This window comes from Panthera uncia, chromosome X, assembly GCF_023721935.1.
Source record: "Panthera uncia isolate 11264 chromosome X, Puncia_PCG_1.0, whole genome shotgun sequence".
NCBI classification, from domain to species: Eukaryota; Metazoa; Chordata; class Mammalia; order Carnivora; family Felidae; genus Panthera; species Panthera uncia.
In genome coordinates, this window is record NC_064817.1 from 56826043 (window position 1) to 56852874 (window position 26832).

General features: G+C 35.4%; 1 protein-coding gene across 2 annotated transcripts in view; it reads left to right on the forward strand.

The window, feature by feature from the left end:
• The window catches only part of CHIC1 (cysteine rich hydrophobic domain 1), a 68462-nt gene that overhangs the window by 13423 nt on the left and 28207 nt on the right, over window positions 1-26832 (forward strand). For both annotated transcript variants that reach the window (XM_049643982.1, XM_049643983.1), the window contains exons 2-3: window positions 4952-5006; window positions 16463-16618. In XM_049643982.1, coding sequence (XP_049499939.1) covers window positions 4952-5006; window positions 16463-16618 — 211 coding nt within the window. The remainder of the gene's footprint in view (window positions 1-4951; window positions 5007-16462; window positions 16619-26832) is intronic.

The following is a 26832-nucleotide window of genomic DNA, read 5'->3' on the forward strand; positions in this document are numbered from 1 at the left end:
GGCGTGAGGTGATATCTGAGTGTGGTTTTGATTTGTATTTCCCTGATGAGGAGCAATGTTGAGCATCTTTTGAAGCCATTTTAATAGCAGTAAATTTGTACTCCTCCCCCCATGTTTTATGTATATGATGTCATATTTTACATCTTTTGATTTTGTGAATCCTTTGACTGATTTTTATTGATAATATTGATTTTACTGTTTTTGTCCTTCAACCTCCATAGTGGTTAAAATACTTTTATTATGTTTGTATTTACCTGTGAAATTTTTTCCATTCACAATTTTCTTACTCCTGATAATGGCCTTTTCTTTCCATTCAAAGAATTCCCTTTAATGTTTCTTGTCAGGCTGGTTTCTTTGTAATGAATGAACATCTTTGAGTTTTGTTTGTCTAGGAAACTGTCTCCTTCTATTCTACATGATATCCTTGCTGGGTAAAGTATTCTTGGTTGCAGATTTTTTCCTTTCAGCACTTTGAATATATCATGCCACTCCCTTCTGGCCTGCAAAGTTTCGGCTGAAAAATCAGCTGATAGCTTTATGGGGTTCCTCTTTTATATAGCTCTTTTCTCTTTCTTTTAAAATTCTCTCTTTGTCACTAGTTTTTATCATTTTAATTATTATGTGTCTTGGTGTGCACCTCCTTTGGTTGATTTTGTTCGGGACTCTCTATGCCTCCTGGATCTGGATATCTGTTTCCTTCCATAGATTAAGGAAGATTTTAGCTATTATTTCTTCAAAGAAGTTTTCTGCCCCCTTGTCTCTCTTTTCGCCTTCCGGAGTCCCTATAATGTAAATGTTATTATACTTGATGATGTCACTGAGTTCTCTTAACCTATTCTCATTGTTAATTTTTTTTTCTTTTTGCTGGGCACCTTGGTTGCTTTCCATTATTCTGTCTTCCAGGTTGCTGATAAATTCTTCTGTCTCTAATCTGCTATTGATTCCCTCTAGTGTATTTTTATTTCAGTTATTGAGTTTTTCATTTCTGATTAGTTCTTCTTTTGGTTCTGATTGGTTCATTTCTGATTGGTTCTATCTCTTTGTTGAAGGTCTCACTGAAATACTCCACTCTTTTCTCAAGTCCAGTAGATATTTTTATGACCATTACTTTGAACTGTTTGTCAGGCTTATTGCTTATCTCCTTTCATTTAGCTCTTTTGTCCTGTTCTTTCATTTGGGACATATTCCTCTGTCTCCTCATTTTGTCTCTCTGTATTTATTTCTGTGCATTAGGAAAATTAGTTATGTCTCCTGATCTTGAAAGTAGTGGCCTTATGAAGAAGAGGTCCTGTTGTGCTTTGTAGCAATGTCCCCTGTTTACCAGAACCAGGTACTTCAGGGATCTCTCCTATGTGGACTGCGTGCAACCTACTGTTGTTTGTGGCTGGATAAGCAGCATTTGCCTTCAGTCCACTTGGCCACAGTGGCCCGCTTTGCCTGTTGTGGGCACACAGAGGGCAGGGTTTGGTCCCTATGCTGTTAAAGGACCAGTCTGGAGCTACCCTGGGCTTATAGTTGGTTGGTGTCACCAGTAAAACCAGAAATCTGCCCTCAGCTTGTTTGCTGGTATTGTGATCGCACCAAACTTCAGGATACTCTCCCTGTGTTATCCCTGGAGAGGCTTTTGTTGGTAGGAGGAGCCTGCATTCAAACCAAATGCCTGCTCCAGTCCATGTGTTGGGGCTGAAGTGACCACAAACTACAGGACTCTCTCTCTGTGCTGCCCCCTGACAGGTTTCTGTTGGTGAGCAGGGCCAGCAGTCAGATCAGATGCCTATTCCTGGTTCATCTGCTGGGGCTGCAGAGGCACTGATCAACAGAGCACTCTTTCTTTCCTGCCAGTTACAAGGTTTGGCTGCTGGGGCTACATTTGAACTGGTGTGTGGTTATCTTTCCCTCTCCTCAAGCAGGAGTCATTTTGGAGTGCAGGTGGTCCCTTCCAGGGCTGCTTACAGGATAAAATGTGGCAGGAGCTGCTTTGGAGAGTAGCCCACCTAGTGGGGCAGGTTGGATGGGGGTAGATCCACAGGAGAACACAGGGGCAGGGTGCGTGGTGTTAGTAAGGTAGGTGGAGGACGTTCTCACTGGTTCCCACAGGTGTCCTGCTATCTAGGCTGGGGATAGGGTGGGGGTGGGGATGGCACCCACCAGCTTTTTTGTTCTTGGAGAAGTCTCCTAAAGATCCCTGCCCCAGATTAGTAAATAAATCTCCTTCCTGTATATCGCAGGTGCTTTTCAAACTTCTGTTTCAATGCTTTATCTCAACAGGGTTTTTTGTTATGCTATGCTTGTCTCTTTAAGGGCAGGAAGTCAGTTTCCTATTGCCTTCTGGTTCCCTCAGAGCTAAGCCTGCTGATTTTTAAAGTACCCAGAATTAAGCCCCACTGTGTTTCAAAGCCAAATATTATGGGGGCTTGTTGTCTTACCAGTGTAGTTCCCTGTGTCTGAGGTGTTTAGTATGCGTTCTGCTCCTCTCCCTTCTCTGTGCTTGTGGTGTCCCTTCCATTTGTGGTTAGTTTCACTGGGAGTTTGGTTCCTGACCATGTGTCTGCCCTTCCTACCCCTTCCAAGTGTGACCTCTTCTCTACAGTTAACTGTGGAAAGTTTGTTGTGCCAATCTTCTGGTTGTTTTCTGTGTTCGTTGCACTGATATGGCTGTTATCTAGGTGTATCTGTGCGATGAGGAGGGCTTAGGATCCTCCTACTCCGCCATCCTCCCAGACTCTAAATCAGGAACATATTATTGACATTGCATTACATCTAAAAGTGTTCAGAGAAGATATGGAAATAGGGCTCTAGTTTAAAATGTATAATATCTCCTTTTAAAATGAAATGTGTCTATTTTTGTGTTAAACAGTAAGAATTTACTCTGTGGAATAATGAATTAAATTACATCTTTTTGACTAGTGATGAGGTTACTATTTAGCTAAATGTAACTTAAATGAAGTATGTTCCTTGGTCTATTATATATTTGTCATGTTATTGATTGGTGAGTTAGTAGATAGTTGCAAATATATATTTAATACTAGACTCAGTTTCTCAAACAGCACATGAAATTTGCCATAAAAATTCATGTACAGGGGTATAGCATCTTATTTTCAAGTTTGGCTATATTCTATGTCTATGTATAGATTTAAAGAAAATGTTATTATGAGAATATTATGTTCTCATTACATTATGTACTGATACCTGGAAAAGTAAGTAAGTATTTTTAATAAAATTAAGGCCTTTTTACAGTTGCTAATTAATTTTCTCAACTATTTTAACAATAGAATTTGTTTTAAAATACATTTTAAATACACAAAGTATATGTGCAGATGTATACCTTGCTACTAGCTGCCAAGCATAGAGAATCTTTGTGTTTAAGATGGGCTTGTGTCCCAGAAAAGGAGCTATTAGCATAAATGATACAAGGATTACATGGTATTCCCACATAGAGTTTTAATAGGACATTGGATTCCTGACATGTCTTTAATGTGACCATAAGACCAAAGTGCCATAAACCAGTTGAAACAGTGTAACAGCTTATTATTCACCAAACTTTCATTAAATACCTACTAGATTACATTATGCTACTAATAAGCAAAATGGAAGATAACAAAATAAATAAGCCATAGTTTCTGTTTTCAAAGAGCTTAATACAATACAGAAAGAACTTAGGGATCAGAATTTGAATTTTGGTCTTCCCCATCTTATTAGATACATGACTTGGGGCAAAGTCATTTAATTAGTTTTTGGAAAAAAAAGTTCTGAGTGTCAGCTTCTTTGTTTATAAGAGGGGGATGACAATACCATTCTTGCAGGGTTGTAAACTTTAGAAGTAATGTATTTATGTAGCACAGTGTCTATCTAGCCCATGGTAAGTGGATAGTTAATGGTAACTGTTACCATTATTAGCTACCTCACCAGGAGTTCCCAATAAATATTCCTGTTTTTTTCATTTTTGCTTACAACCCATCATCCACTAATATTCTGTTTCATTCCATTCCATACACTATACTATACTATACTATACTATACTATACTATACTAAAAATTGTAGTCACCATGATATATCATCTAAGATGCAGAAAGTGACCTTTGTTATCCCTACTGAAATCAATCAGTAGGTGAATGATGGCTCATGAAATTCATCTTGACTTCTTAAAACAGACTTCAGTGGGCTTACTTGAAGAGAGAGCTTTCAAGACTGAGACCTGTTTTTTTGAAAATTAATTGAGCATTTGTTTACATGAAAACCATTCATAAAGATCAAACTTTGAGTATCTGAATACTAACTGATCATAAGTTTTCAAACTATAGTTCCAAAGGTTATTCACTTTTGTTAGGAAAATTCTCATATATACATAAAAGTAGAAAGAATAGTACAATCCATTCCTACATACTACCAATCAGCCAGTTCTAATAGTTATCGACTGAAATGGGGTTTAACAGAAACATTTTAATCAAAAATTTTGGTTCCATGGGGTGCCTGGGTGGCTCAGTTGGTTGAGCTTCCGACTTCGGCTCAGGTCATGATCTCACAGCTCATGAGTTCAAGCCCCGCATTGGGCTCTGTGCTGACAGCTTAGAGCCTAGAGCCTGCTTCAGATTCTGTGTCTCCCTCTCTCTCTGCCCCTAACCCACTTTTATTCTGTCTCTGTCTCTGTCTCTCTCAAAAACAAATAAACATTAAAAAAATTTTGGTTCCAGTTTGTGTTATTATTTAATCCCATAATGTGCATGGATCTAGTTAGAATCCTACTTTAAGATTTGCACCTTAAGTTTCTTTTACTATTAATTCAGATTAATAGTTAAACATTTATATTCTGTAAGTATCACAAAGTTATTTTTAGGACACATTTTTAAATCACAGCATCAAAATAGAAGTGCATGGCTTTGTAACTTAAAAAGGGAGGGGGTAAAAAGTTAAATATGCTGGGTAGAATATATTTTTTTCTTTGTTTTTAAGGTTTGGCTTGAGCAACAAGTTTGATACTGAATTTCCCTCCATTCTAACAGGGAAGGTAAGTGGGAGTTTGCTTTGAACTTTTCGATTCTAAAAGCATTGTTTTATAGCTTATTCAGTGTTATGATAAATGCTTTGGCTCACAGGTAATGAAGTCTAATAACGAGGCCAGAGTACCTGGAGACTGTGTCATTAGTGACTGAAAGCTGTCACCATGACTACTAGTCTATCTTGTTCATTGTCCATTAATGCCAGCCATTATTTATTTATTAATTTTTCCCAGTTTTGCCTTTATTCTCAGCACTAGTAGCTATAATTCTTCTCATTTATGTCAGTAATCCCAATGTTTTTAGAGTTAACTAAGTTATCATTGTTTAACTTTGTATCAATCTATTATTTTTATTTTTATTTTTATTTATTTTTTTTTTAATTTTTTTTTCAACGTTTTTTATTTATTTTTGGGACAGAGAGAGACAGAGCATGAACGGGGGAGGGGCAGAGAGAGAGGGAGACACAGAATCAGAAACAGGCTCCAGGCTCCGAGCCATCAGCCCAGAGCCTGACGCGGGGCTCGAACTCACGGACCGCGAGATCGTGACCTGGCTGAAGTCGGACGCTTAACCGACTGCGCCACCCAGGCGCCCCAATCTATTATTTTTAAAGTGTCCTGCAGTATGATTTGTTACTATCAAAAGAATCAGATGTTTTGTTAGACATTTTTCTGCCTTTTAGATAGTTTGAGTTTCTAAAATTGGACTCACTGCAATAAATTACTACCTTTCGGTTCCCTGGCTTTTCTACATTCAGTAGTATGTTCAAGCTTGAGGCTCAGTATTCAAAGACTTCCTAGGATTTAAAACTATGTTTAGAAAATCCTCTTACAATAGTAATGCTAACTTGTAGGTCCAAAGGAAAAGGCTCTAAGGCAAAAAGTTATTTTCACATTTGTTACTGGAGGGAATGTAGATGAAAGAGAAAGGCAATTATATTACAAAATACTCAATAATTTCCAAATGGTTAATAGCTGAATGCTTGATAGCTAAAATGATGATTTGGGGTTAAAAATAAACTAACTTTTTTGTATTTTGAAGCCTGTGATTTAATACTGTTCTGTTCAGTTTTAGTACTAGAACAATGCTGTTTGTCAGTGTAGATTTGGGTCAGATTTAAAATCATTCAATTCCCTAAAGGGCTTTTATTGTTAATTTGTATTTTTATTGTTAATTTTTCTCATATTGTTAACGAGAAGAGCAAGGTGCAAATCAGTGTCTACAGTGTGTGTAATAAAGGAGAGAAATAAGCACATTGATAATTGTATAAAGAAATTCTAGAAGGGTACACAAGGAACTAAATAAAAGTGGTTACTTTGAAAAAAAAAAGTGGTTACTTTGATGAGAGAAAGGGAATGAGATGGATGGAGGCAAGGGTAAGGATCAGACTATTTTTCGAGTATCTTTTAGTGTTGTTTTGATTTTTGAACTATGTTACTATATTACCTATTCAAACCCTAACTTACTTTAATTTGTCCTCTCATTCTAAACTCTCTGAGAACAGGATACAATACATCTAATATTGGCTGCTTTTAATCATGATACGTTTTCCAGCTGCTTACTTTTCACTTTTGGCTGAATCCCAGTCTTCTCCCCAGCCTTATTAGAAGGTGGACGGGGAGAGAAAGACAGCAGACCTACTTCTTTCTTCAAGGGTTATCACTAAAATTATAAGAAATTCTATTTGATTTAACCCTGAAAGGTATTTTATACTTTATTTTCTTCCTTTACCTGCTGAAAAATGGGAGCTAGTGAGAGATGGTATAGACTGGTTATACTTTGACATCAGATCTGGGTTGGAATACAAGTCTGTCACTTTGTTGCCTTGGGCAAGCCACTTCTCTGAGCTTTAGTTCTTAATGTGAAAAATAGAGATGATGATAATAGTACCTCAGTTCTTGCCGTAAGGAGTAATTGAAAGAGCATATATAAAACTTCTAGTATGTCAGGTACTTATTAGCTTCCCAGTGTAAGTTTGTGGTTGTTGTTGACCAGTTTTTAGCAGTGTATCCCAATTTCAAACCTGATTATTTATTTCTCCATTTTTTTTCTTACCAACTGTCAATTTTTAACTGCTTTTGCTACTTTTACATTCTTTATTTGAATAATAGTTTATTCACTGGTCCCACTAATAATCTGACCTTTTAACTGTTGACTCTTTCTATTTCTCCTGAGGTATCAAAATTAAGCGGGTGGAAATAGTCCCTAGCCAAGTTAACAGAAATTATGTGTCCTTTTACCTTTTTAGGATAAAAGAGCCCTTTGGTTTGAGGTTTTGGCCTCACTCTATAGAATGTTCTACCTTCCTATCCTGATCATTTAGAATAATTTGCCAATTGAAGCAGCAGTTCAAACTTAGATTTGTTTTATATGAATTAATCATAAATGTTTTCTCTAAAAAATAGCTGTGGAAAAATCTCTTGAATAATAATATATTTGTGGAAAGATGACAAATTCAATATTAAAAAACTGTGAATTAAAACATCTCCAATGGAAAACTTGTTCTTTATATTTCTCTGGTGTTGCTGCATGTGTTGTCTGGGCAGTTACATCCAGTTTTATTACTGGTTTGGTTTTTAAAAGCTTGAATTACAAGTCAAAGGAATTATAGAAGATGAATAATCAAAAATATGTCAGAGAATGGAGTTCCCAGGCACAAAATTAATCCATCTTTGAAACTGGCCAGTTTTATGTGCTCAAGCAATCTTCTGAATATTTCTTCACACTTCATTTTTTTTCCAAGCCTTCTAAAACTACAAACTCCGCCATCGCAAAAGATAGTCTAGTTTTTCTTCTTTACAACTAGAGTAAGAATGTTAAGCTGCTTTTAGTATTCATTTACAAAACCTAAATGATCTGGACATGAGCTGTTCTTAAAGATATCCTCTCTTTTCAGGTGACCGTTTTTGTAGCACATATCAATGATTGGATATTTATTCTAGTGTGCATTATTTAAAACATCCAAGATTTCTCATATATTAGATGAGGTATAAGTGATACTGTGATGTTTTTTTCTTGGTTTAGTTTTTGGTGATGAAAACAGTAAAAGAAATTCTGAAAGTCTGATTTTTAAAAGTCACAGGGTGATAACATTAGCTGTATTCATTTTCCCTTTAATGAGACCATTTTTGTCCCATAGGCACTATTGTATTTGTATAGGTTATTATGAATTATCAAAATGCTTTTCTGATAACTGGAGGAAGAGGCAAGAAGAATTATATGAACCAGAAAAAAAAAAAAACTAAAAGGATTATCTGAATTTGAAACTTAGTAGTCTTTGTGTAAAATATTTAAAAATGAATAAATTGCGGTATCTAAAATAGAAAAATAAATCTACCTTTTACAAAATCAGTCTTTTGGGGTGAGTGGGATTCTAAGTAGCTTTTATGCCTAAACTAAGAAAAATTGCAGTTAATTCTGAAAACCTAAAGAGTCATTTTGACAAGCTTTGTGATTCAGTATTAATTTTGTACTTATGTGTTAATGCTTCTAATACAAATAAAAAGGTAACCTTATATTTTAAGTTCAGAAAAGATTGTTTCCCCTGTTTCATTTAAGATAAGTCTTCCTGTCATGATAGGACATACCAAACAGGTACATACACACAAGATTATGGTGACCAGAAAATGAAAGAACCACAGAACTTTAGAAAAGAAATAAAGCTTCCAGCTCTCAGCTTGAAACAATTAAATGGTATTATGGGGAGATTAGTGTGTGTGTTGGGGGAAACCTAAGCCATAAAATTGACCATTGCCATTGTGATCCAATATGACAAGTGAATGATAGAGTTGTGTTCCCCATGGTTGAAGGAGGCAAAACAGTCTTGCTGGGTTTTGCTTATATTGTCTTCTGTTTGCAGAGTCTCTTGCATCCTGTTATAAAATATTATGACCCTTTCCCCCAACTTTATGATGTGGTTTTCTTTTTTCTTTCCAAGAAAGTCAAAAGGAATCAAATATTTCTTTACAACCTGCCGTTCAGCTAGAAAGTAAATGGCTCCCATCTAACCTTCATTACTAAAGGTTCTCAATTATGTAGAAGTAAATGAGTAAAAGTCTGATTCCACACAGTTAACTAAACCTTTTTTTCACAATGTTTAAAATTGAGTTAACCAATTCTCATTTCCTATGCCTTTATCATTTGTTTTATGACTTTTACTGTTATTCAAATACAGATTTTTTTTTTCAGAGAGAATCCTAGCATTCTTTTAAAGTCAAAATGCAGATTTTATTTTATTGTTTGAAATTCTGCTAAAAGTTTTCTTTTGAATATATTTATCTTTTGACCTCAAAAACTCTGAATTCTCATTTGTAGTAACTTCAATATTGTAGTTTTTAGTTTGCCCATGGTAACAGAGCACTAATGGATACTATTATGTGTTAAAGGTGGAAACTATTGGCAGGAAAGAAAGAAACTTACTGCATTTTTTAAAAAGTTTTGGTTAATTCGTTTACAGAAGCATGTAGTAAAAGAAAACTTATATAACAAATGTTATATACCTTGGCATATAATTTATTCACAATATTTTAAACAAAAAGCAAGTTTTACATTTTGGACTGATTCATTTCTGGCTTAGGCTTCATGCTTTACTTTTATTTTTTTATCTGTGCTTATACACTTCTAAATAAATATCTTAAGTAAAAATTTTACTTCATTTTTTAAATTTATTTTTTAATGTTTATTTATTTATTTTGAGAGAGAGAGAGCATGAGCAGAGGAGGGCAGAGAGAAAGAGACAGAGGACCCGAAGTGGGTTCCACATGCTCTTTCTCTCTTTATCTCTAAAATAAAACATTAAAAAAATAAAAATTTTTTAAATAAGGATTTAAAAAATTTGTGACTAGACAGATTTAATAATTTTGTGATTTACATGAGCTTATATCAAAATTTACCATATTTCAAAAATGTGTTTCTGGATATACAATTTAAAGAAAATTGATAGTAATGTTATATTAGACTAGAGCTAAGTATATAAATATATTTTCCTTATTTTAATTTCTGTTTGGTTGCTCAGTAATTCACTAGGAAAAAAGTTGAGTCTCACTGTTTGAGAGCTAAATCTTTTTTTTTTTAATTTTTAATGTTTATTTATTTTTGAGAGAGAGGGAGACAGAGAGCACACATGTGAGTAGGGGAGGGGCAGAGAGAGTGAGACACAGAATCCAAAGCAGGCTCCAGGCTCTGAGCTGTCAGCACAGAACCCGACGCGGGGCTTGAACCCAGAAACAGTGAGATCGTGACCTGAGCCGAAGTTGGATGCTTAACCGACTGAGCCACCCAGGTGCCCCTGAGAGTTAAATATTAAGATAGCAACTTGGCACCTTGTACTTTAAAAGGACATCTCTTTTTCTTCCTCTAAAGAATTGAAGAACTAAAGAGCATTGAATTTGCATTCAAAATATAGCTAATTGACCATCGAGTGCCATACCTACCCATGGACCTCTCTGGATACCTTCCATTGCCCCTAAGTGCCCACAGGTGTCTTTGTGCACCACACTTAGTCATGTTCCCCTGGCAGCCCTTGCATGCTGTGCCCAACCATGCACCCTCAGCCACTGTTGCACACCATGCCCAGCGTTGTGCCCTTGGCCACCCCTGCAAACAGCCCCCAGCTGTTGCAGTGCTTCAGGGGATCCAGCACAGGACTAGTGGCCCAGACCAAATTTTGGTAACACTGCCCTTCTGCTCCTATCACTGCTTCCCCAGTGATGCCCCCCGACCAGAGCTGGCCTGCTAAGTCCCACTAGCACCACAGAAAGCAAGCACAGCCCACAACATGCCAAGACTCAGTGCAAATATCTGCACTGAAAGGAAAATTGAATCAGACAAAACAGCAGGGCATAACAACACCATAGGATACTCTCCTAAAGTACCAGGTTCTGGTGAACAGGGGACACCACTACATGGACTCCAGGACTTCTTCATAAAATCACTACTTTCAAGAACAGAAGAAAAAACTGACTTTCTTAACAAACAGAAAGAGACACAGGGAGGCAGGCAAAATGAGGAGACAAATGGAAGAACAGGACAAGGCCATAGCCAGAGATCTAAGCAAAACAGATGTAAGTAACATGCCTGATGGAGAATATAAGCCGTGATCATAAGGATACTCACTGGACTTGAGAAAAAAAGTGGAAAACGTGAGTGAGACCCTTAACACAGAGATGAGGAATAACATAGCAGAGATAAAGAGCACAATATAAATGAAATGAGAAACATGCTTGATGTAATGAACAGAGGATGGAAGAAGCAAAGAAATGAATTAGTAACCTAGTAGACAGAGTAATGGAAAGTAATCAAGCTGAACAAAAGAGGGAGAAAAGAATTATGCAAAAACAAGAATAGACTTAGGGAATTCAGCCACTACATAAAATAAATAGCATTCATATTATAGGAGTCCCAGAAAAAGAAGAAAGAGAAAGAGGGAAGAAAATTTGTTTGAAGAAATAATAGCTGGAAACTTCCCTAATCCGGGGAAGGAAAGAGATTTCCAGATCCAGAAGGCACAGAGAGCCCCCAGCGGACTCAGCAAAAGCAGATGACACATAGACATATTGTAATTAAATTTGCAAAATATAGTGATAAAGAAAAAAATACTTTAAAAAGCAAGACAAAAGTAGTCATTAAATTACAAGGGAAAACCCATAAGGCTAACAGGAGATTTTTCAACAGAAACTTGTAAACCAGAAGGGATTAGCATGATATATTCAAAATGCTGAATAAGAAAGGTCTGCAGCCAAGAATATTCTACCCAGGGCAGCTCTTTCTGCCCACAGGTCCTGTTCCCATGCTTTAATAAAATCACCTTTTTTTCACCAAAAAAATATAATAATAATAATAATAATAATAATAATATCCAGCAAGGCTCATTCAAAATACAAGGAGAAATAGAGTTTCCCAGACAAGCAAAACTAGAGGAGTTCATGACCACTAAACCATCTCTACAAGAAATATTAAAAAGGACTCTTTGGGTGGAGAGACCAAAAGTGACAGTGTAGAGTAGAGGTAGGAAACACAAAAACAGTAAACAAAATTTTTTCTGTGAAAAGTAAAGGAACTCTCAAAAAAAAGGATATAAAATACAATAACATATACCTAAAATGTGGGGAGGAGAGGAGAAAAGAATGTGCCCAAACTTAAATAACCATCAACTTAATATAGATGGCTATATCCAGAAGAGGTTATATCCAAACCTAATGGTAACCATATGTCAAAAACCACTAATAAATATGCAAATAATAAAGAGAAAGATATCCAAATATATCATTAAGGAAGTCCAGCAAACCATGAAATAGAGAAAGACAAAAAAGGATCAGAGAAAATCTTCAGTAACAACCACAAAACAAGTAATAAAGTGGCAATAAATATTTATCAATAATTATGTTGAATGTAAATGACTAAATGCTGCAATCAAAAAACATAAGGTGACAGAATGGATTAAAAAAAAAAAAAGACGTCTTTATTTGCTTGCTATGTGCAAGAGACTCATTTTAGACCTGAGGATACCTGCAGGTTGAAAGTGAGATGAGGGAGAAACATTTATCATGCAAATGGATGTCAAAAGAAAGCCAGAGAGCAACATTTTTATCAGATAAAATAGACTTTAGAACAAAGACTGGGGGCACCTAGGTGGCTCAGTCAGTTAAGTGTCCAACTCTTGGTTTGGGTGTGAGCCCCACATCGGGCTCTGCACTGGCAATGTGGAGCCTGCTTGGGATTCTCTCTCACCCTCTCTCTCTGCCCCTTCCCCACTTACACTGTCTTTGTCTCTCTTAAAATAGACTTTTTTTAAAGTAAAATAAATTTTTAAAAAAAGACTGTAACAAGAGACAAAGCAGGATACTATATAATAATAAAGGGGATAATCCAACAAGAAGATATAACAATTGTAAATATTTATGCACCCAACATAGGAGCACCCAAATACATTAAACAATTATGGCCAAACATAAAGGAACTAATTGGTAATATAATAATGTAGTAGGGGACTTGAACACATCACCTACATCAATGGACAGATCATCTAAACAGAACATCAACAAGGAAGCAATGGCTTTGAATGACACACTAGAACAGAGGGATTTAACACTTATATTCAGACATTTTATCCTGAAACAGAGTACATTCTTTTCAAATGCACATTCATGATAAAAACCCTCAACAAAATAGGTTTAGAGGGAACATACCTCATCATAATAAAGGCCATCTATGAAAAACCCACAGTTAACATCATCCTTAATGGGAAAGAAGTGAGAACAAGACAAGGATGTCTGCCCTCACCACTGGTATTCAACATAGTACTGGAAGTTGTAGCTGTAGCAATCAGACAACAGCAAAAACAACAAAAATAAAAGGCATCCAGATTGACAAGGAAAAAGTCAAAGTTTCACTATTTGCACATGACATGATAATATATATAGAAAATCCTAAAGGCTCCACTTTGCTAGAACTGATAAACATAAAGTCACAGGATACAAAATTAATATACAGAAATCTGTTGCATTTCTATATACAGATAATGAGGCAGCAGAAAGAGAAATTAAGAAAACAACCTCTTTTACAATTGCACCCAAAACTATAAGATCCCTAAGAATAAACCTAACTAAAGAGGTAAAGACCTAGACTCTGAAAACCATAAAACACTGATGAAAGAAATTCAAGACGGCACAAAGAAATGGAAAAACATTCCATGCTCATGGATTGGAAGAACAAATATTGTTAAAATGTCTTTACTATCTAAAGCAATCTACACATTTAATGCAATCCCTATCAAAATACCAACAGCATTTTTCACATAGCTAAAACTAACAATCCTAAAATTTGTCTGCAACCACAAAAGACCCTGAATAGCCAAAGCAATCTTGAGAAAGAAAAGCAAAGCTGGAGGCATCACACTTCCAGACTTCAAGTTATATTTCAAAGCTATAGTAAGCAAAACAGTATGGTAGTGGCATAAAAAGGATGTGGAGAAAAAGAGAACACCCATGTACTATTGGTAGGAATGCAAACTGGTGCAGCCACTGTGGAACACAGTATGGAGGTTCCTCAAAAAAGTTAAAAATAGAACTACTATATGATCCAACAATCGCACTACTGGGTATTTACCCAAACTCTACAAAAACACTAATTCAAAGGGATACATGAACCCCGATGTTTGTTTATAGCAGCATTATTTATAATAGCCAAGGTTTGGAAACAGCCCAAGTGTCCATCAACTGATGAATGAATAAAGAAGATGTGATATATATCTGTATCTATAGGAATATCATTCAGGATATTGCCCTTTGTGATGACATGGATGGAGCTAGAGAGTATATATAATGCTAAGTGAAATAAGTCAGTTGGAGAAAGACAAATACCATAGGATTTCACTCATATGTGGAATTTTAGAAACAAAACAAGCAAAGGGGAAAAATGAGAGAGAAAAAGCAAGAAACAGACTCTATTATAGAGAACAATCTGGCGATTACCAGAGGGGGTGTGGGGGATGGGTTAAATAGGCGAAGGGGATTAAGGTGATGATCACTTGCCATGATGAGCACAGGGTGATGTATGGAACTGTTGAATTAACTCTATTGTACACATGAAACTAATACAACACTGTATGTTAATTTACTGGAATTAAAATTAAGAATTAAAAAAAAGTGTAGCTAATTATCCTTTTGTTTATAATAAAATGTGTAGCAAGTCTGTGGATTATTAATGGTTGCCAGATCAAACCCCTTGCCTTAAGGTGAGACTCCACGCAAACAAGAGCTTTGCTTTTCTTTCTCCAAATCTAGTCAAGAGATAGGATTCACTGGCTTCCCTTTTCAAAGCATTCTGGTCATGAGGTTCTTTTTAAGTTATGATTTCCATTTCCTGTGAGATATGTAAGAGAAAGGGTTTTATTGTCATTTTACTAGGTGGGAAACTAAAACTCAGAAATTAAAATGAATTTTCCTAGGATGTTTCATAACTAATAAGTAATTAGAATCCAAATCTTGATTTATTGTCTAATATGCTTAGCCTGTTATCATGTTCTGTTTTTCAGTCATAAGGCATGGTTCTCTGAATTTATTTTCATATTTATCCCAAGAAGTTAGTCATTTAATTGGAATTCTTTTTACTCAGTGATTGTCTTTAGGTCATATTGCTGACAATTTAGGTGGAGAATAGATTAACTTATTTACCCTTTGTAAATACAGTTTTGAGCCTTGCAGTTTTACAGCTGTTGTTGGTTAACATATTAGGAGGAAAATCAAATTTATGGGTTAAGCAATTAATTTTATTGAGTGGCATGAACAATTCTAATAAAGCTAGTATAATTAATGTCTTAATCATAATGGTGCTGAATTCTTTGATCATGTATCTTTATAACATCTGCTAAGGGGTATATGTTTTGTAGTGTTGATTCTAAGACATGTTTATTAAAAGATAAAGTGTAATAAATTGATTCCTCTAGTACAATTTTTACTTGAAAGAGTTGTAAAACTATTTTTTATACCAAACATTCTAAAGGGGTTTTTATTTAATGGCAACTTATTTTTTCTAGTATTTTCATAATTTTTGCTTTTACAGCCAGATGCTGGAATTTTTCCATATAGATTTTACAGTCTAACAGTTTTTTAAATGAAAGGGAATAATTTTTGTGATCCAGAAATGTGATTTCACTGAAAGCAAAATATTTTTAGTATGGCTTTGAATTGTGTAACCTTCAAGCAGAATTTTTGGTATTAATCTTATGTCTGTCATGCTCTTTCCTTTGAACTGACTTTATCATTGTTTACAGAGAGGCACAAGCAGCCACTTCCAGGAATGGAGGTAGTGATTTAAAATATTAAATTTGTATATTTAAAGACCTTTCAAATCTGAAAATTTACAGCAGTTTTGAGTCCATTTTATGCTGAATATTAAGGCCTTTTTTTTTAATATAATCACTCCTCACTGTCTTGTTACTGTAGCTTTTCCCTACAAACAATGGCAAGTGTTAAAATTGTTACATTGCAAATTTGCCAGGGAGAAAAAGTTTCAAGAGTTGCCTTTTTAAAAGTAATCCAGGAATATTGCCAAAGTCTCATTTTAATTCCATTTCCTCTTGTAGTATTTAGAATTTTATTGTTATATTATGCTTCTAGTCTTACTAGTCAGAATGATTAGAGACCGTAATATTGCCTGAATAATGAGAATATTTGGTAGGAAAACTGCTTGACAGGTATTCTTACCATCAATTTTGTTGTCATTTTATTGTTGGTAATTTCAGAAGATTATTTTTGAATATCAGAATAAATTCTATAAACACGAAATTATATTGTTTTGCTTTCTAATGTCATCCAGAGTATGTAATATGTATACAGAGGAAATATTTTTAGACATGTAATTCCTTAAAGCCTTTGTCATAATACAGACATTTCCTTTAAGTTTAAAGATAAATAGTGGAAAGCTTCCCACAAACTGTTAAATAAAGACTGTGCCCTTGTTGTAGGTGGCCCCAGAAGAATTTAAGACCAGCATTGGCCGAGTGAATGCATGTTTGAAAAAGGCTCTCCCAGTCAATGTGAAATGGCTGCTCTGTGGTTGTCTCTGCTGCTGTTGCACACTGGGTTGCAGCCTGTGGCCTGTTATTTGTCTCAACAAAAGAGTAAGTAACCATTTTATTGTGTAACCATAGGAGCTAACATTTATTGAACACTTGTATATGCTAAGTACTTTATATGATTTTTTAAATTCTCATAACAGTGCTATCCTGATTCAAGAGGCAGACTTGGGGACAGAGCTAAAGTCATTTGCCCAGCCTTTATTAACACTTTGTTAGTTAATATGAGTTCCCACTATTTTAAGTAAGTGAAATATAAATGGAGTACAGGAGTAAATACAAATGTAACTAGGCTACTTTCTCCTTTTACAAAACCCAAAGCTGTGATTTGAAGTATTTCTAAGCTACAAATAGGAGATCGTGTCTTCAGATCTAAGAAAAAGCAAAAGTGGGAGTCACTGTACAGAGCTGGGAGGAGATCCTGCTTAGTTTTGAACATGTTGAAATAACATTATAACAAGACATTACTAGTTACATCATGGATTTAAGACTAATATCTTATTTCATCTTCTTTAGAACTTTATTTTTGTCTTCAGAATGTTTTTATTTTCAGTGGAAAGAAGGAAGCCACCCTGTACCACATTGATGACTTCATTTAAACTTTTAAATAATAATTAACCTACTGAACCATCTTCAAAATTACAGCACCTTGTACAGCTATAATTAATGAATGATACAGTTGTTTCATAAAGGCCAAAAATGTTACCAGTTATTTTTTTTTCTCCATTCTTTCTCCTGCCCTTCTTAATGTATATTTCAAAAAGGAAAATAATGAAACACTGCCATCCCTATGACTTTTTGAATGGAAAAGTTAAACATTTTATTGATTCTTAAGTACCAGTAGGTCAGAGCTTAACTTTAAGTAAGGCTTAGTTTATTGTTTGTCAAAGCATGTACTGTATTTTCAAATGGCTTTCTAGAAGTTAAAAAAATTGACAACATAAATTTCTTTCCCTGTCATATCTTTTGACAATTACAAAATAGTGATTCCTGTCCATTCCCATTATTTTAAAGCCTCAGTGTGAATTAATTATGATTTAGATTTTCTATCACACAAATACAGCTAATTTTAATTACTTAAGAACAGATTTTTTTGGTTTTAATATTATCCAGGATCTGTCTTTTTTACTGATGACCTTACTCTTGGCCTGTTTATTGATACTTTCGCCACAGGTCCTGAAATAGAAGCATTTTTTTCAGTCATGTGGCTTTACTTTGAGAACTTTTGATAGTTCAATGGAAAGTGAGATATTCAACGGAAAGTGAGATTAATACTGATGCTGTGATTTCACCCTAGCCCCCATTACTTTGGTTAATTAATTATTCATATTGAAGTTGAGGTGTCAGTGCACAGATCTTCTTCAACTTACAGTGGGGTTACATCCAGATAAATTCATCAGAAGAAAATATCATAAGTGGAAAATGCATTTAATACGCATAATACACATTTAATACACATAACCTACCAACCAACAATCTAGGCTAGATTAACCTAGCCTACTTAAATGTGTTCACAGCACTTACATTAGCCTGTAGTTGGGCAAAATCATCTAATACAAAACATATTTTATAATGAAGTGTTAAATAGCTTATATAATTTATTGAATACTGTACTGAAAGTGAAAACAGAATAGTTGCATGGGTACAGAATGGTGGTAAGGGTATCAGTTGTTTATCATTGTGATGACATGGCTGACTGGGAGCTGTGGTTTGTTTCCACTGTCCAGCATTACAAGAGAGTATAACATTGCATATTACTAGCCCAGGAAAAGATCAAAATTCAAAATTTGAAGTATGGTTTCTACTGAATGTTTACAGTTTTCACACCTTCAGGAAGTTGAAACATAGTACGTATAACCATTGTTGGTCAGGGACCATCTGTATTCTTAGACCACTAATCTGTCAGTTTAAAAACATTTATTTAGTACAGATTTTCAAACTGTCATCCTGTGGGCCAAATCTGGACCATTCTGTTTTTTAAACATTTGAATCAGTTGCCAACATTTAAAAATTGGAATATTTAGGGTCACCTGGGTGGCTCAGTCAGTTGAGCATCCAACTTCAGCTCAGGTCATGACCTCACAGCTCATGGTTTCAAGCCCTGCATCGGGCTCTGTGCGGACAGTTAGAGCCTGGAGCCTGCTTTGGATTCTGTGTCTCCCCCTCTCTCTGCCCCTAACACACTTGCATTCTGTCTCTGTCTCTCTCAAAAATAAATAAACATTAAAAAAATGTTTTTAATTGGAATATTTAGGGGAACCTGGGTGGCTCAGTTGGTTAAGCATCTGACTTTGGCTCAGGTCATGATCTCACGGCTCATGAGTTTAAGCCCCCCGTCAGGCTCTCTGCTGTCAGCTCAGAGCCTGGAGCCTGCTTCGGATGTGTCTCTGTCTCTCTCTGCCCCTCCCCCGGTGGTGCACTGTCTCTCTCTCTCTCTTTCTCTCTCTCTCTCTTACCCTCTCTCTCTCTTTCAAAAATAAAAAAATAAACATTAAAAAAATTAAAATAAAATTTGAGATAGCCAGCCTCTTTTTTTAAGATCTAAAGATCTGACCAATTGGACCCACATGCCTATATTTCAGCAGTTGGCCCTAGCTGAGTGTTGGTTTCTGCCTTTAAATAGGGCATGAGGTCTCCAATTCACCACAGAACCACCTAGCATTTATATTATCTGCCTTGCTCTCTACAGTTTATAGTTACAGCCTTTGATTTTGTACATGCTGTGTTGTTAACACACTAGAAAAAACACTACACATGTGTTGGTAACCTTGTGCAAGATACTGCCCTTTCTAGAGCCTCAGTTTCCTTACCTGCAAAATTGGGATAATATTACTTAATTTTAAGATAGTGTGATGATAAAGAAATTTAAGGTGCCCACTGCTTTTGTGTCCACAGGGAGAAATTTTTAAAAATAAAATACAATAATTTAAGAACTTTTATGCTTTCACTACTGATTCCTGATCTGTAAACTAAGTTGTATAGACTCTAATAGTTTAATTGTAAAGATGATTAGCATTCATTTGCCAAATCCCTTATTTTACAGGTATGGAAGCAGATCCAGAGAGATGTAGTGACTTTCTCAGTGTCACATAGTAAATGGCACACCCAGAAAAATATTTTTTTCTGTTTGGTTTCTGTCTCTTGTAACACTGTATTTTCTTGACTACATCATGTTTCCTAGGTCATATTTCCTATTGCTGGGACAAGAAACATTAGGATAAGTGGTATAATAAATAGCCCACTGAGTTTTAATTCTTTAGCAGGGGTTGGCAAACATTTTCTTAAAGGACCAAATAGTAAATATTTTAGGCTTTGTGGGCCAGAAGTCTCTGTTGCAATTACCCAGCTCTCCAGTTTTCATATGAAAGCAGCTATAAGCAATATGTAAATGAGTGAGCATTGCTGTATTCCAGTAAAACTTTATTTACAAAAACTTGCAGCAGGCCAGATTTTGTGGGCTAGTTTGCCATCCTGCTCTAGCCAACTCTAATGGGGTATCTAGCTTTATGAAAGTCATGTCTGTGTTTATCCACAAAATAAAATGGAAATAATGTAGTTACATTGCCCTATGTCACAAGGTTGCTTTGTAAACTGATTGTAAAATGTTCCCAAGAAAAAGGCCACCTGGATGGCCCAGTCAGTTAAGCATCCAACTCTTGATTTCAACTCAGGTCATGATCTTACAGTTTTGTGAGTTTGAGCCCCACATCGGGCCCTGTGCTAATTGTGCAGAGTCTATTTGGGATTCTTCCTCTCTTTCTGTCCCTCCCCTGTTCGCACTCTTTGTCTCTCTCAAAATAAATAAATAAACTTAAAAAATGTTTCCAAGAAAAGAACTTTGTAAACTGTCTACCTTAATGAACATTTTTTTTTCAGCCAGTATACTTCATGGATATATTTTCTAGTAAATTAGATGAAAGAAAAGAAATACACATTAGGGTGTCCTGAGTTCTTCCTAGTCACTTTTGGCTCTGATAGGATACTATGACTGAATGGTATATGAACTGAAGGTTTTCATTTACCCATTCTTACATTTAGCACTGAAACAACTGTGATATTATAATCAATAGGCCTATTCATGCCACCAAGTTTAAATTTGAAGTTACTTTTTAAATGTTACCTTTTTTTGCTATAATATTTGCTAAGTTTAAAGGGTTGTTCAGATGAAAGGGACTGTTCTCTCAGTCTTGCAACATGAATATGATGTTGTTTTCCTTCTCTTACAATTTCATACTTTGTATGACTTTACTCTTTTTAAATTTATTGTGACTTGTTTAGTGGCATAATATATGGCCCATTCTGGAGAATACTCCATGTACACCTGAGAAGAATTTATATTATATTGTTGTGGAACAGAGTGTTCCATATATATCTGTTAGGTATAGTTGGTTGATAGTGTTGTACAAGCCTTGTATTTCTTTTGAAATTTATATGTTGAAGCTCTCCCACCTAACCTGATGATATTTGGAGGTGGATGGTATATTGGTCTTTGAGAGGTAATTAGGTTTAGATGGAGTCGTGAGGGTGTGATTCTCATGGTGGAATTAGTGCCCTTATAAGAAAAAACCAGAGCTTGCAGCGCCTGGGTGGCTCAGTCGGTTAAGTGTCTGACTTCGGCTCAGGTCGTGATCTCACGGTTATTGAGTTCAAGCCCCATGTCGGGCTTTGTGCTGACAGCTCAGAGCCTTGAGCCCGTTTCAGATTCTGTGTCTCCCTCTCTCTGCCTGTCCCCCACTCATGCTCTCTCTCTCTCTCTCTCCCCTGCAAAAATAAATATTAAAAAAAAGAAAGAAAAAACCAGTGCTTGCACTTTCTCCACAGTGAAAGGTCACAGCAGTAAGGCAGCTGTCTGCAAGGCAGTGGCCAAGGAAACCAAGGAAGAAGGCTCTCCCCTGAACTCAACAAACTGTGCTAGCCCTCTGATCTAAGATTTCCCATACATTAGAATTGTGAGAAATAGATTTCTGCTGTTTAAGCCATTGAGTCTATGGTATTTTGTTATAGCAGCCTGAGCATAGTTAAACATATACTGTCCATCTTTTTTCTCTTGTAACACTTTTTTTTACTTAAAATCTATTTTGTCTGATATTATAGCCACCTCAGCTCTTTTTATTGTTGTTGTTTTTGTTACTGTTTACATGGAGTAGCTTTTTCTATCCTCTCACTTTCAAACTATTTTGGTCTTTGAATATAAATGGATTCTTATGTAGACAGGATATAGATGGATTATGTTTTTAAATTCATTCTGCAAATCTCTGCCTTTTAATTGAGAGTTCAGTCTATTTACATTTAAAGTGATTAATGGTAATATTAGTTTGCTAGGACTACCTTAAAGTACCACAGACTAGGTGCCTTAGACAACAAATTTATTTTCTCACAGTTCTAGAGGCCGTAAATCTGAGATCAGCGTGTTGGGAGAGGTTGTTTTTGTTTTTTGTTTGTTTTTTTTTTCTAAAGTATCTCTCCTTCGTTTGTAGATGGCCATTTTCTGAGTCTTCATCTGGTCTTCCCTCTTAACATGTCTGTGTCCTTATCAGAAGTGATCAGTCATAGTGGATTACAGCTCACCCTGATTATCTCATTTCAACTTAATTACCTCTTCAAAAACCCTGTATCCAAATATACTCCCATTCTGAGGTACTGGCAGTTGTGACTTCAATGTATGAATTGGGGGAAAGTAGTTCAGTCCATAACAGATAAGGAAGGACTTCTGCCATTTTGCTATTTGTTTTCCATATATCATACATATTTTTACTCAGTTACTCCATTATTTCCTTATTTTATATTTAATTAATGTTTGTAATGTACCATGTACCTTCTCATTTTCTTTATATATATATATATATATATATATATATATATAGTTGTTACCTTGCAGATTATAATTAACATCATAAACTTATACTGGTTTGAATTACTGTTACCTTAGCTTTGGTAATACACAAATTCTGCTTCTATGCATATCCATACCTCCACATATGTTATTTTTTAAGTTTATTTATTTATTCTGAGAGAGAGAGAGAGAGAGAGCGTGCACACAAGCAGGGGAGGGGCAGAAGGAGAGGGAGAGAGAAAGAATGCCAACCAGGCTCTGCATGGAGCCAGATACGGGGCTCAAACTCACAAACCATGAGATCATGACCTGAGCCAAAACAGTCGGGCACTTAACCAGCTGAGCCACCCAGGCCCTCCTCCCCATATGTTATTATCACAAATTATATCTTATATATTTGTGTGTCCATTAACATAGATTTATAATTATTATTTTATGCATTTTTTAAATCACATAGGAATAAAAGAGGAGTTCCAAAACAAAAACACAAAAATATTGTCTTTTACATTTATTTATGCAGTTACTTTTACTGGTGTTATGTCCTCATATGACTTGAGTTATTGTCTAAAGTTCTTTTATTTCAACCTGAAGGACTCTCCTTAGCATTTCTTACAGACAATTCTAGTAGGAATGAACTCCCTTAGGGCTTATTTATCTGGGAATGTCTTAATTTCTCCCTTTTTTTTTTTTTGAAGGATAGTTTTGCCAAATCTAGAATTCTTGGATTACAGATTTTCTTCTAGCACTTTAAATACACCATCCCACTGCTTTGCGACCTCATGGTTTCTGATGTGAAAACAGCAGTTAATCTTAGTGGGGATCCCTTGAATATAGCAAGTCACTTCTCTCTTGCTGCTTTTAAGATTTCCCTCCTTGTTTTTGGCCTTCGAGTTTGATTATAATTTCTTTCAGAATGGATCTCTTTGAGTTTATTCTGCTCGGAATTCTTTGAGCTTCTTGGAATTTTCCTTTTTTATGTGTGTTATAGACTCAAATTAATATCTGGTGTCCCTTGATTTCAGCCTGAATAATTTCCCATAATATTTCTTGTACACTGGGTCTGCAGGGAACAAATGTTGTCTGTATTTATCTACAAATATCTATTTCATCTTCACTTTTTAATATATAATATTTTAATTAACTTACTATTTTTGAGCAATTTTAGGTTTACAGAAAAAATTTAAGACAAAGGTACAGAGTTCCCATATACCCTCCTCACCCAACCCCCAACTTACCCTATTAGTAACATCTTGCACTATTGAGGTACAATTGTTAAAACTGATGAGGCCAATATTGACACATTGTTATTAACTAAAATTCATGGTTTATATTAGAGTTCACTCTGTGTTGTACATTCTATGAATTTTGACAAATTTATAATCACCTGTATCCATTGTTACAGTATCACAGAATAATAATTTCACTGCTTGAAAAAGGTACCTATTCATTTCTCTCTCCCACCCCAAAATCCCAAGGAATCCCTGAACTTTAACCTGTTTCCATAATTTTGCCTTTTCCAGAATGTCATATAGTTTAAATCCTACAAGATGTAGTCTTTTCAGATTGGCTTCATTCACTTAGCATATGCATTTAAGGTTTCTCCATGTCTTTTTGTGGCTTGATAGGCCCTTTTTGTGCTAAATAATATTCTGTTGTTTTGTTGCACTACAGTTTACCCCTTCACCTATTGAAGGATGTCTTCATTGTATTCAAGGTTTGGCAATTATAAATTAGGCTGCTACAAACATTCCATGTACAGGTTTCGTGTCAGGAAACTTCAAGTAATTTAGGTAAAAAAAAAAACAACAAGGAGTATAATTTCTGGATCATATAGTAAGATTATGTTTAATTTTATAAGAAACTGCCAAATTCTCTTCTAAAGTGGCTATACTATTTTATATTCCCCACCATCAGTGAATAAGACTTTGTGTTGCTCCATGTTCCTGTCAACAGCTGGTGTTGTCAATATTTTGAATTTTGACCATTCTAAGAAGTGTGTAGTGGTATCACTGTTTTTTTTTAATTTGCAATTCTCTAAGGTTATATGATACTGAGCATCTTTCTATGTATTGATTTGTCATCTATACATCTTCTCTGGAGATTTTTCTGTTCATACATAGTCCCATTTCTTAATTGGGTTTTTGTATTATTATTGTGGAGTTTTAAGCACTATTTATATATTTTGGGTACCAGTCCTTTATCGGATATTTGTTTTGAAAATATTTTCTTCTAGGGGCGCCTGGGTGGCTCAGTTGGCTGAGCGACCAACATCAGCTCAGGTCATGATCTCATGGTTTGTGAGTTCGAGCCCCGTGTCGGGCTCTGTGCTGACAGCTCAGAGCCTGGAGCCTGCTTTTGATTCTATGTCTCCCTCTCTCTCTCTGCCCCTCCCCCACTCATGCTCTGTCTCTCTCTGCCTCAGAAATAAATAAACATTAAAAACAATTTTTTTAAATAAAAAAATATTTTCTTCCAGTGTGTGTCTTAGCTTTTCATTTTCTTAATAACATCTTTTGCAGAGTAGAAGTTTTTAATTTTAATGGAGTCCAGCTTATCAGGTTTTTTCTTTTATTCCTTGTGCTTTGGGTTGTATCTAAGAATCCATTACCAAAGCCAAGGTCACTTAGATTTTTTTCATATTATCTTCTAGGAGTTTTATAATTTTGGATTTTACATTTAGGTCTGTGATCCACATTGAGTAATTTTTGTGAAAAGCCTAAGTCTGTCTCTAGATTCATATTTTTGCATATAGGTGTCTAGTTCTAGCATAATTTATTTTTTCCTTTTTTATGAATATAATTTATTGTCGAATTGGCTTACATACAACACCCAGCGCTCATCCCAACAAATGTCCTCCTCAATGCCCGTCACTCATTTTCCTTCTCCCCCACCCCCCATCCACCCTCTGTTTGTTCTTTGTATTTAAGAGTCTCTTGTGGTTTGCCTCCCTCCCTCTCTGTAACTATTTTTCCCCCTTCCCTTCCCCCATGGTCTTCCATTAAGTTTCTCAAGATCCATATATGAGTGAAAGCATATGATATCTGTCCTTCTCTGACTGATTTATTTCACTCAGCATACCTTCCAGTTCCATCCACATTGCTGCAAATGGCATGATTTCATTCTTCTCATTGCCAAGTAGTATTCCATTTTATATATAAACCACATCTTCTTTGTCAATTCATCAGTTGATGGACATTTAGGCTCTTTCCATAATTTGGCTATTGTTGAAAGCGCTGCTATAAACATTGGGGTACACGTAGCATGATTTGTTAAAAAGACTACTCTTTTCACATTAAATTGCTTTGATCATATGTCAAAGATCAGATGACTTTATTTGTGTGGGTCTATTTCTGTGCTCCCTATTCTGTTTTATATTCTTTGGCCAATTCAAAACTGTCTAGAATATTGCATCTTTACAGTAAGTCTTAAGATTGGGTGGTGTCAGTCCTCTGACTTTGTTCACCTTCAGTATTGTTTTGGCTATTCTGGGTCTTATGCATATCCATAAATATTTTAGAATTTGTCAGTATCCACAAAATAACTTGCTGGAACTTTGAATGGAATTGTTTTGTATCTGTAGATCAAGTTTGTAAACAATGACACCTTGACAACATTGAGTCTTTGTACCCAAATTCATGGATTATCTCAATCATTTAGGTATTCTTTGATTTCTTTTATCAGAGTTTTGTAGTTTTCTTCATATAGATTTTGACAATCTTATTAGATTTATGCCTGGGTATTTCAGCTTTCTGGACACTAAATGGTGTTATATTTTTCATCTCAAATTCCATTTGTTCTTTGCTCATATAAGAAAGCAAATTACTTTGGCATATTAACATCGTATCCTGCAACCTTGCCATAATCTCTTATTAGTTTCAGGGGTTTTGTTGTTTATTCTTTGGGATTTTCTACTTATGCAATCATGTCATCTATGAAGTAAGACAGTTTTATTTCTTCTTTCTCAGTGGATATACCTTTTATTTCCTTTTCTTGTCTTAGTACATTAGGTAGGACCTCATGATGTCAAAAAGCAATGGTAAGAAGAAAGAAATATCCTTGCCTTGCTCTTCTGATCTTAACAGGAAAGCTTTGAGTTTCTTACCATTAAGGATGATATTAGCTGTAGTTTTTTAGTAAGATGTTCTTCAGGAAGTTCCTCTGTTCCTAGTTTACAGGAAATGAATGGGTGTTGGATTTTGTCAAATGCTTTTTCTGCATCTATTGATATGACCATGTGATTTTTCTTTTTTTAGCCTGTTGATGTGATGAATTACGTTAATTGATTCTCAAATGTTGGACTAGTTTTGTATAAATCCCACTTATTGTGGTATATACATTGTTGTATTTGTTATGTCCTATTCAGGATTTTTGCATCTATGTTCATGAGGATATCCATATTAGTTTTATTTGATTAATAGTCCCAGTC